General features: G+C 48.7%; 1 protein-coding gene across 1 annotated transcript in view; it reads left to right on the forward strand.

The window, feature by feature from the left end:
• Positions 1–12,568, forward strand: part of LOC140411467 (adhesion G-protein coupled receptor F2-like) — a gene marked incomplete at its 3' end in the record, with an annotated part of 138,317 nt that overhangs the window by 37,448 nt on the left and 88,301 nt on the right. The window contains exons 4-5 of the mRNA XM_072500564.1: positions 564–863; positions 10,587–10,693. Of these exons, the coding sequence (XP_072356665.1) occupies positions 564–863; positions 10,587–10,693 (407 nt within the window). The remainder of the gene's footprint in view (positions 1–563; positions 864–10,586; positions 10,694–12,568) is intronic.

Genomic DNA, 12,568 nt, shown 5'->3' on the forward strand with positions numbered 1-12,568 from the left:
CTTAGAACGGAGGGGGAGAGCCTGTGAATGGGGAGCGGGAGAGGAGGGTGTGCCACACAATGGGAGGAGTCGAAGGGGAGGCGGGAGTGGCCGGGGTCAGCAGGAGTCAGCTGACTTGCGGAAGTGCAATGGGGGGAGTAAACCAGCTAGGATGGGTCCTAGCCGGGGGGGCGGGGGGGGGGGGGGGGGAAATATATGTACATATCAAAAAAAAAGAATTGGTAGGGGAAATAAATCTTCACTATGTGCATGAAAACCATGGGGGAGAAATTATGTTTATGCAGGGCTGCTTCACCGAGGTCAAGCAGCATCATGTGATGCTATCAGCATTGCCATTCGCATCCTTGGAAGATTGCGGACCACAGAAACCCCAACCTCAGCAGCAGGGATCCTCAATCTGTAATCTCTTCATTGAAATCAATGAAGAAACCCATGACAGTTTTGCCCTGCTGTTGAGGAGTTAATGTACACGGTGCAGCACACTTGAAGCAGCACGACAAAAATTAATTTCTCCCCTGAGATTACTGACAATGGTTTAATGACCTTTTAATTTATTCTCCTAGTTTGTCGACATGTGAACAATGAAACTCAGTGCAGGTGTGAAGATGGATTTATTTGGAGTTCAAACTTTTGTGGTAAATACCAGTCTTGCAGTGTGAATATAACAGACGACCGAAGCTGTGACTGTATCAGGAATGAGCCAACAGAAGGGACATACTGTGACCTCCCAACTGTGTCAACAACCCCCACACAGAGTACTGTACCCACAACTACAACACGAAATACAACAATGCCTAGCACGGTGTCAGCAACACCCACAACTATGTCAACAATAACATCATTGACCACGCAAGATAACAGAGGTATATTGAACAATGTTTGGATTGGATTTTGTTTATTGTCATGTGTACCAAGGTACAGTGAAAAGTATTTTTCTGCGAGCAGCTCAACAGATCATTAAGTACATGAAAAGAAAAGAAAAGAAAATACATAATAGGACAACACAAGGTACACAATGGAACTACGTAATACTGGCATCGGGTGAAGCATTAACGGTGTAGTGTTAATCAGGTCAGTCCATAAGACGGGCACTTAGGAGTGTGGTAACAGCGGGGAAGAAGCTGTTTTTGAGTCTGTTCGTGCGTGTTCTCAGACTTTTGTATCTCCTGCCCAATGGAAGAAGTTGGAAGAGTGAGTAAGTCAGGTGGGAGGGGGTCTTTGATTATGCTGCCCGCATTCCCCAGGCAGTGGGAGGTGTAGATGGAGTCAATGGATCACAAGGTTTGTGTGATGGACTGGGCTGAAGTTTGCACTTTGGGCCAGCCAACAACATTTTCACAGAGGCTCAAGTTTTGGGGACAGAGCAAAGCCCGAGATCCAGGAGCACTGAGCAGGGACAGCAAGCTGCTGTCTGTGATTTTTGGCTGAAGTGTGAGTAACCTAGTTCATAAAACATCGGAGCAGAATTAGGCCACTCAGGGAAAAGGGAGTAAGACTCTCTGAAGTCTCTGAAAGGTAAACACGACTCTCTGAAGTTTCTTGCAGTCTTGGGCCGAGCAGCTGCCATACCAGGCTGTGATGCAGCCAGATAAGATGCTTTATTCTTTCTCTACATGCAAGTACACTTGTAGATATGAACTAACTGCTATCTAGATGAGATTATTTTAAAGAAATAACAATAATATTACTGAACTGTGTACCAAATCTATATTTATTTATTTGCAGAAGGAAATGTGGAAAACTAACCTATAGACTTAGATTTTCACAAATACGGAGACTCAACAGTTTATTCAAAATGATGCTGGGAACATGGATCCAGAAGTCCCGTCCCCATCACCTACAGATCCTATTTTCCTTTGTAGGGGAATGGGGGCGGGACATGACTGACAAATGGGGGGAACACAAACTTGTCGGTTGATTTAATTCATTACTTAGTTCAAACCAACCAAATTTTTGTTGGGGCAAGGCCTTAACCCGCAGTGTGAATGTTACAAATGTTTTAGAGTAAATGTAAACATTCGTAAAGGATGACTAAATTCTGAGGAGCTGTCAAACCGTCAAGTTATTTAAATCAATACCCTTTAAATATTGAAAATAGGCATCCTGTGGTTGTGGCTTAAAGCAGGAGGTCCCCAGGCTCTTGGAGTCGCTTTGCGACAAGGTTGGAGCAAGAACTTTATTGATCAAGTTTTATGTGTTATTGAGTTTTGGACCTCACTCTGCCAAGATGAGCTGGTCGTTCCTGACGCGGCTTCTTGAGGAGATAATAATAATAATCATTATTGGTGTCACAATTAGGCTTACATTAAGACTGCAATGAAGTTACTGTGTAAATACCTTGGTTGCCACACTACGGCGCCTATTCGGGAACACTGCATCACTCCACATATGTTTGCAAAATCTGGCTGACTGTTCTCATCATCTTCCACATTGTGCTGACAGCATTGGGTGGCGTTGCCATCTACCATGATGAACAAAGCAAATTTACGTGTAACACACAGCAGCCTGGCGGCAAGAATGTTGGCTACAATTCCTTTGCGCCCTTTTCCCATGTCCAGTTCTGGGTCTTCCAGAACATCATTGTCTCAGTGCCATCCATCATGTGCCTGGGTTATGCTGTGCACCGACTGGAGGGCACCCAGTCCAAGCACAAGAAGTGGATGCACATTGTGCAATGGGGGGCTGCTTGGGTTACGAGGAGACAGAGGGAGACTAGTTGGAGGGTCCCATCTTGGTGCACCAGCACTGCATCAATGTTTTTTTTAAACCGACAGAAAATCTGTAAACAGCACTCCAGCCCTCGCCTTTCACACCCCTCACACAACAAACAAACTCTCTGTGGCCCCCATCCACTCCTTATCATCCTACATACCCCAATCTATGTCCCACCACCCACCTCATGAGCCCTCATATTCTGGATTCCAACTCACACTGCTCTGCTCACATCTTATACCCTCCATTCCATCCCATCATAAGCCATGGCCCATATAGCCGCTATTCCAACTCATGTCAACCCATGTCCCAACTAAGAAACCATTACTCTTATATCTACTATTCCATCTCAGTTTCCACAATAGGTAGACCTCAAGATTCATGCTGAGATTAAAAAGTTCCATGGCCTACTGCAGCCTTAATTTTAACTTTCATTCTGAAATACATTCCTTCAGTGCATTATTCTTTATGTCACCAAACTTTTAATTGACATATTTTTAAAAATTGGAAAATGTCCATAATCACTTGAAACTGTCTATCAAACTCTGAAGTGGCAGCCATGAGACTGTGATTTGGATGTTGTCATGTGACGTAAATGCTGTAATGTTAACCTGAACGTATGTCAAGTGTGAGAGTGAAATAGCAAGTAACCATTTCTCTTTTAACACTCCGACAGTTTCTTAAAGTCCAGGAGTTTTAAATTTCATAATCGCTTGACAGCTCCTTTAGATGGTTCTTCTTGACACTTTTGGTATGCTTTTGAGAGCTCCTCTTGAGAGTTTATTTATGACACTGTTGACAATTGACAATGATCCTCACAGTTCCAATTAGTTTATGCATTTTTTATTTACATTCATGCCTACTTTTTGGAATCCCAAAGGGGACCTGACCTCACTTAACACAGGGCTGGGGAACCTTTATCATATCAAAGGCCACTCTCACTCAGACAAAATCAGTTGTGAGTCACACACACAAAAACTGACTGAATTCATAATTTTTTCAGTGCAAGAATACAGAAACATTCAACTCACTCACCACTTTAATGCAATGGCTGAGATTGATTTTCCTTAATGAGTACCACAGCTTCTGTATCTCAATCATAGTACTCCTGAAATTCACCTCAACATTTTGCTTGCTTTCCTTCCATCTGCTCTTTTACCCGCTCTCCCTTTCTCACTCTGGTTGTCTTTCTCCTTCTCCTTTCCAAAACTTCCCCCACCCCCCAAAAAAAAACAGCTCAGGGCAATGCCTCAACAACTCAAGAGCTGTAGCCAACTCCCAGTCTGAGGCTTCTGGACTTGGAGAATATGCTTTTTCCTCAAAATGCAGGAGTTGAGCCACTGTCCTGGGACACCAATGGAGTTGGGAGGCGGAGGAGGGTAAACTACCAAGGGTCTTGCTCCCTTTTCCCTGAGTGGCCTAATTCTGTTCCAATGTTTTATGAACTGGGTTACTCACACTTCACCAGCCAAAAATCGCAGGCAGCAGCTTGCTGCCCCTGCTTAGTGCTCCTGGATCTCGGGCTTTGCTCTATCCCCAAAGCTTGGGCCTCTGTGAAAATGTTGTTGGCTGGCCCAAAGTGCAGCACACAGAGATCGGGCACAATTTCGAAATCTCCTGAAGGCCTGATTTTAAATGCGCAATGGAGATGGTGGCATCATGATACTATTACCGGACTAGTAGTCCAGAGGCCCAGGCTAATGCTCATGGGTTCAAATCACACCATGAGAGCTGGTGTAATTTAATTTCAATTTTAAAAAGCTAGACTCAGTAATGGTGACCAACCCCATGACAAGTATCATCAATTGTTGAAAAAGCTTATCTCATTCACTAGTTCACTAATGTCCTTTCGGGAAGGAAATCTGTCAACCCTACCTGGTCTGACCTACATGTGAGACAGACCCACAATACTTGTTGACCTTTAACTGCCTTCTGAAATGTTTGAGCAAGCCACTCAGTTCAAGGGCAATACAGGGTAGAACAAAATACTGGGCGCGATTCTCCAAAATGGAGACAAAGTCCCGACGCCAGAGTGAAAACCGGAGTGTTTCACTCCGGCGTCGGAGCCCACTCCCAGCCCCCTATTCTCCCTCCCCCGGGGGGCTAGGAGCGGCGTCGGTATTTTACGCGCACTGGGCCTTGGCGCAGCGTAAAAAGCGGCCGGCGTCGCATAAATGATGCCACCCGCGCATGTGCGGTTGCCATCCTCCCCAAGGCCGCCCCGCAAGAAGATGGCGGATAGATCTTGCGGGATGGCGGAGGAAAGGAGGTCTTCCTTTAGAGAGGCCGGCCCGCCGATCGGTGGGCACCAATTGCGGGCGGGCCTGTGCCGTGGGGGCACTCTTTTCCCTCCGCCTCAGCCATAGCCTTCACAATGGCCGACGTGGAAGAGACCATGGTGGAGACCATGGCGAAGGCGGAAGGAAAAGAGTGCCCCCACGGTACAGGCCCGCCCATGGATCGGTGGGCCCCGATCGCGGGCCAGGCCACCGTAGGGGCACCCCCCGGGGCCAGATCGCCCCGTGCCCCCCCCCAGGACACCGGAGCCCGCCCGCGCCGCCTTGTCCCGCTGGTAAGAGAGGTGGTTTAATCCACGCCGGCGGGACAGGCATTCTAGCAGCGGGACTTCGGCCCATCCAGGCCGGAGAATCGCCTGGGGGGGCCCGCCAACCGGCGTGGCGCGATTCCCGCCCACGCCGAATCTCCGGTGCCGGAGAATTCAGCAACCGGCGGGGGCGGGATTCACACCAGCCCCCGGCGATTCTCCGACCCGGCGGGGGGTCGGAGAATCTCGCCCCATGCCTCTGTAATGGCCACAAATCATACTCATTCGCTATTACTTGTGCCGTCAACTCATTTACCTTGTTTCAAATGCTATGAGCATTCAGCTAAAGTGTCTTTATGCTAATTTTTATATCTTCTTGAATCTTAACACCTCCATTAATAACATGTCCAGAGTTCTTCCCTTTAACTTTTTCAATAATTCTCCCATGTAGATGAACCCACCTCCCCACGTGCTAACCTGTTGCTTTGTTTCCCATTAAACATTGTACTTCCCGTAGTTTTACTCGTCCCCCCCCCCACTTGCTTTTTAAAGTCCTTATGACCACCTATTTATCCTTTCAGCTAGAACACTGGTCCCAGATTGGTTCAGATGAAGACCGTCCCAACAGTACAGATCCCTCCTGTTCCAATACTGATGCCAGTGCCCCATGAAATGGAATCCCTCATTCCCGCACCATTCCTTTAGCCACGTGTTTACTTCCCTAATTTTCTCATCCGTATGCCAATTTGCATGTCGCTCAGGTAGTAATCCAGAGATTATAACCCTTGAGGACCTATTCTTTAATTTAGGATCACAACAACTGGATTCCCCCCCCCCCCCCCCCCCCCCTGCCTCCTCCAAAATCCTTTCAAGCCGGTCAGACATGTCCCTCACCCTGGCACCGGGCAGGCAACATACCATGCGGGACTCTCGATCCTGCTTACAAGGGATGCTATCGATCCCCCTAATTATAGAAACCCCGACAACTACCACTTGTCTTTTTGCTCCCCTTGCTTGAATGGCCTCTTGTACTACGGTGTAGTGGTCGGCCATCAGCCCTTTTCCTCATCTACACAGGGAGCAATTAACGCATACCTGTTGGACAAGGTCAAGATCTGAGGATCCTCTATTCTGGAATTCAGGATCCCTCTGCCTGCCTCACTTGCCGTCACACCTTGCTGGCCTGACCACTGACTGAATTTGAGGTACTTAATCTATAGGATGTGACCTTCTCCTGAAACAAAGCGTCCAGGTGATTTCCCCCCCCGGGCCCGGATGTGCCGCAGTGTCCGAAGTTCAGACTCCAGCTCGTCAACTCTGAACCAAAATTCCTCAAGCAACCAACACTTGCCGCAGATGTGGTCACTGCAGCTCGCAATGGGATCTGCCAGCTCACATATCCTGCAGCTGCAGCACATCGCCTGCCCGGACATCACAACTTAGTTAATTTGTTTAATTAATTAGTTTTTCAGATTCCATATCAACCAATCTGGTCACAGCTTTCCTGTGATATCACTTTTTCAGTTTTTTATTCAGCTTCAGTGGAAAGGTAAGTTACTTTATACTCACCGAGTTCCATACACCACCCTCTGAGCACTGGGCCGTCAATCCCCGAGGTAAGTTACTTTATACTCACTGAGTTTGATGTTCTGCCCTCCGAGACTGCTCCCTGGAGACTAGGCTGCCAATCCCCAAGGTAAATTACTTTATACTCACTGAGTTTGATGCTCTGCCCCCCCGAGAGTGATCCCTGGAGACTAGGCCACCAATCCCCGAAGTAAGTTAATGTTTACTCATTGAATTTGATGCTCCACCCACCTAGACTGCTCCCTTGAGACTAGCCGATCTCCAGCCTGGTGTTCTAGACTCCTCAGTTAGGGACAACAGCTTATTTGTGTCTATCCTATAAAGCTCCTTCAAGATCTCTCTTTTTAATTTTAAAACAAAAATAAATTTAGTGTACCCAATTCATTTTTTTCCAATTAAGGTGCAATATAGTGTGACCATTCCCGCTAGCCTGCACATTTTTGGGTTGTGGGTGCGAACCCCACGCAAACACGGGGAGAATGTGCAAACTCCACATGGACAGTGACCCAGTGCCAGGACCGAACCTGGGACCTCGGCGCCGTGAGGCTGCCGGGCTAACCCACTGCGCCACCGTGCTGCCCATCTCTCTTTTTAATAAGGCCACCCCTCATTCACCTGAACTCCAGGAAATACAGGCCCATTTGACACAGCATCTCATCACAGGAACAGCCTATGTCCCCAGGGACCATTCAAGTTTTACCTCCAGTGCAAGTCAATCTTTTATTAACTATGGAGAACAAAATTGCTACCAGCAGTCCTGGTGTTGTCTCAGAATTGAGAGCCTCTTTATTCCTGTACCCCAACGCCCTTAAATAAAGGCCAACATGCAATTTGTCTCCTAATTGCTTGATGTACCTATATTCTAATTCTGTTCCTTGTATGAGCATACCCAAGTTTCTACAAACATCAATACTTACACACTGGATTCCTTAAAAAAAAAAATATTTTCTATTGTTACGACCAAACTGAATAACCTCACACTTCCCCACATTCTAATCCATCTGTCATCTTGTTGCCCACTCACTTATCCTGTTGATATGTCTTTACAGCCCCTCTGTGTCCTCATCACAGCTTACCTTTCCACCTTTTATTTGTACTGACAGTAAACTTAGATACATTATCCCCTGTCTCTCTATTTACACATATTGGAAATATCTGAGGCCCCAGCACTGATCCTTGCAGCTCTCCACTCGTCACAGGTTGAGAATGCCTCAATAATGCCTTTTTTTTCTTTACTTCCTTTATGTTAACCAATCCTTTATCAATGGTAATATTTTACGCCCAACTCCATGACCCCTTATCTTGTATCTTAATATTTTGCTGGAAACTTATTGAATGGATTTGGGAAAACTCCGTATACTACATCTATTGGTTCCTCTTATCTATGCTACTAATTATATCCTTAAAAAACTGTAATGAATTTGTCAAACATGGTTTCCCTTTCATTAAACTATGTTGAATTTGTCTGTTCATACAAATTTCTAACTGCATTGTTAAGATTTCGCAAAGTGTGATGTTAAACTAACTGGCCTATATAGCCCTGGGGCAGGATTCTTTGACCCCCCGCCGGGTCGGAGAATCGCTGGGGGCTGGCGTGAATCCCGCCCCCGCCGGTTGACGAATTCTCCGGCACCAGATATTCGGCAGGGGCGGGAATCGCGCCGTGCCGGTTGGCGCCCCCCCCCCGGCGATTCTCCAGCCCACGATGGGCCGAAGTCCTGCTTATGAAATGCCTGTCCCGCCGGTGAGAATCAAACCACCTCTCTTCCCGCCGGGAGTAAGCGGCACGGGCGGGCTCCGGGTTCCTGGGGGGGGGGGGGCACGGGGCAATCTGGCACCGGGGGGTGCCCCCACAGAGGCCTGGCCCACGATCGGGGCCCACCGATCCGCGGGTGGGCCTGTGCCGTGGGGGCACTCTTTTTCCTCCACCTCGGCCACAGTCTTCACCATGGCCGACGCGTAAGAGACACCCCCCCCCCCCCCCACCCCTGCGCATGCACGGGGATGACGCCAGCAACCACTGACGCTCCCGCGCATGCGTGGACTTCCGCTGCCCGGCGGAATCCTTTCAGCCCCGGCTGGCGTGGCACCAAAGGCCTTTCCCGACGGTCGGCGGCGCGCCAACCACTCCGGCGCGGGCCTAGCCCCTCAAGGTAAGGGCTTGGCCCCTAAAGGTGCGGAGAAATCCGCACCTTTGGGGCGGCCCGATACCGGAGTGGTTCACGCCACTCCATCCCGCTGGGACCCCCCGCCCTGCCGGGTAGGGGAGAATCCCGGTCCAGGTTTCTCTCTTCCTCCTTTCTTGAGTAGCGGTGTTACATTTACTAACTTCCAATATGTTGGGACTGTTCAAGAATCTGTGAAATTTGGTAATCAGTGCCAGCACGTCCACCATCTCTGCAGCTAAATCTTTTAGGATCCTATTATGTAGGAAAGTCGAATGGGCAAAGTTTCACCCTAATTGGAATGGATATGCACACCAACACTGCCAAACCTGAGGGGCATGAGCGAAGCCAATGGCCCAATTTCAGGCCTAATATTGGAAAAATATTACAGGTGCCCTTTGCATCACAATGTCCTGGGGAGGAGTGGGATGGATGGTGGCCAAATCAACATCTGGGTGCTGTGCTCCCTGGGCACTTTTCATGGCTCTTTAGAGGAATTCCTGGTGTTGGGATGAAATCTGTGTGATGAGCAGACACAGCTTCTTGAAGGAGTATTTGCACATTGTGTGGAGCAGGATATGGATGGATTGGAAAGCAGCTTTGGGCTGACGCAGAGTACAAGTGATCACGATTCCCAGCTTACTGGCATGACTACTCCTTTACCTTTAAAACCTCAGAAGCCTGGTTCATGGACGTGCAGGCAAGACAAAAGTGCCATAATTGTTTGTAGCTAGACTCTTCAGCAGGAGGCCAACATTCACAATTAAAGCTAACCTGCACTATTTAAAGGAGAGGAGTCATGTAGTTGGAGCAGATGAAGTGAATCTAACCTTTGAAACACTGAATAATGGTGTATAATGGGAGAAAGTGGGATTCAAGGTTTTTAAAATAAATTTAGAGTACCCAATTATGTTTTTTCCCAATGAAGGGGCAATTTAGCGTGGCCAATCCACCTAACTACGGCATCTTTGGTTTTTGGGGATGAAACCCACGCAGACATGGGGAGAATGTGCAAACTTCGCACGGACAGTCCCCCAGGGCCGGGATTCGAACCCGGGTCCTCAGCGCCGTAGTCCCAGTGCTAAGGGATTTAAGGTTTTGAGAGTCTTCCCTTGATGGAGGAAGTGGAAATGAGGAAATATATCCTACTTCCTAAGCAGGGCAGGAAGCCATGGAGTCGCACATTCATGATCTGCCTGCTACTTCCAGTGGTCATTTACTGCACACAGCTAATCCCCTCACCAGCATTGCACCCCGCATAACACACCCAAAAAGGGTACATACGTTCTAGAGACACCATTTTGGGAAATCTAAGAGCACTGCGAGCACTCAAAAGCTGGGTGCAAATGATCCCAATGTCAAACCAAACTAGCCAGATTTGTATAATTTCACACCTTGATCATTTTATTTTTGCTAATCTGTGAAAAGATGATTTATTTTCTGAAAATTCCATCCATAAATTTTTATGGAATGTTAGATTAAATGATAACCATAATTCATTCGTAACACAAAGCATGTGGAAGCAAACAATTACGCATTCTCCATATTTGAAATAATAAAACTATATTTTGTTGCAGAAAGACAGAACTATGCAGTTGCCGTTTCAGAACTGTCCTTTACAGATGATCTAAACAATTCGTCCTCAAGCTTGTATAAAAATCTCTCAAAAGAATTTAAGATTCTGGTATGTAATTGAATAACCATCATTGTAACATCAAAGTGGTTTTTTTCTAACTGTCTGCTATGGTTTGTGAATCTTGCCTTTCAGCGGTGTACAACAGAAATCCTGGTCCAAGGACCAGCTCATACATTTATGTAAAACATTAATAGATTCTGTGGCGGGATTCTCCCGAATCGGCACGATGGCGTAAAAAATGGCGGGAACCACTCCGGCTTCGGGCCGACCGGAAATTGCAGAATTCTCTGTACTTCTGGGGGCTAGGCCGACGCCGGAGGGGTTGGCGCCGCACCAGCCGGCGCCGAAGGGACTGCACAAATTAGTGCATGCGCAGACCGCCGGCGTGGTTCAGCGCAGACCGGCCAGTGTATTCTGGCGCATGCGCGGGGGGGGGGTCTTCTCCACACCGGCCATGGCGGAGCGCTGCAGGGGCCAACACAGAAGGAAGAAGTGCCCCATGGCACAGGCCCGCCCGCAGATTGGTGGGCCCCGATCGCAGGCCAGGCCACCATGGGGGCCCCCCCGGGGTCGGATCCCCCAACACACCCCCCCCCCCCCCACTCCGAGGACATCACCAGCCAACGCACCTACCAGGTCCCGCCATGTGGGTCTATGTCCAATCCACGCCGGTGGGACTGGCCAGAAACCGACGGCCGCTCGGCCCATCGGGCCTCGGAGAATTGCCGGGCGGGCCGCTGCCAACAGCCCCCGACCGGCATGGCGTGATCCCCGCCCCCGCCCGAAAACCCGCGCCGGAGAATACGACAGCCGGCGTCGGAGCGGACGGGCGGGATTCACGCCGCCCCCCTGGGGATTCTCCGACCCGGCAGGGGTTCGGAAAATCCCGCCTCTGATAAGTTTCAAATGCAGGTCCATGTGTAGTATGTAATTGTTTTGATTTAGGTAAAAATTAGCTTAGTATCTCACAGTGGTCGCAAATAATAATAATGATAATGATTTTTATTGTCACAAGTAGTCTTACATTAATACAGCAATGAAGTTACTGTGAAAATACCCTAGTCGCCCCATTCCGGCGCCTGTTCGGTACATGGGAGGGAGAATTCAGAATGTCCAAATTACCTAACAGAACGTCTTTCAGGATTTGTGGGAGGAAATCGGAGCACCCGGAGAAAACCCACGCAGACACAGAGAGAACGTGCAAACTCCACACAGACAGTGACCAAAGCCGAAAATGGAACCTGGGACCCTGGAGCTGTGAAGCAACGGTGCTAACCACTGTGCTACCATGCCGCCCGTAAAGAAGCGCCCTGACAGGATCTTGAACCCTGGACCCTCAGATTAAAAAGTTTGATGCTCTACCCACTGAGCTACCACAATTTGAGTTACTGGGTGAAAACAGTTTTGAACAAACCATTTTGTGGGAATTGCATGGTTCATTAGCTTCGCATGCCAGTTTCCTTATGGCTTCCTATTTTAAATGTAACCATGGAACATGTTACAGCAAGTGATGTTTCTAGCACAAAGTATGCAAAATACAGATTTACACAGATTTTTTCATGCTGTATTAATATCATGGGCGAAATTCTCCGGAAACGGCGCGATGTCCGGCGACTGGCACCCAAAACGGCGCCAATCAGACGGGCATCGCGCCGCCCCAAAGGTGCGGAATGCTCCGCAACTTTGGGGGCCGAGCCCCAACATTGAGGGGCTAGGCCGACGCCGGAGGAATTTCCGCTCCGCCAGCTGGCGGAAACGGCCTTTGTTGCCCTGCCAGCTGGCGCGGAAATGACATCTCCGGGTGGCGCATGCGCGGGAGTGTCAGCGGCCGCTGACAGTTTCCCACGCATGCGCAGTGGAGGGAGTCTCTTCCACCTCCGCCATGGTGGAGACCGTGGTGGAGGCGGAAGGGAAAGAGTGCCC

Source organism: Scyliorhinus torazame, chromosome 4 (assembly GCF_047496885.1).
Source record: "Scyliorhinus torazame isolate Kashiwa2021f chromosome 4, sScyTor2.1, whole genome shotgun sequence".
Classification (NCBI taxonomy): domain Eukaryota; kingdom Metazoa; phylum Chordata; class Chondrichthyes; order Carcharhiniformes; family Scyliorhinidae; genus Scyliorhinus; species Scyliorhinus torazame.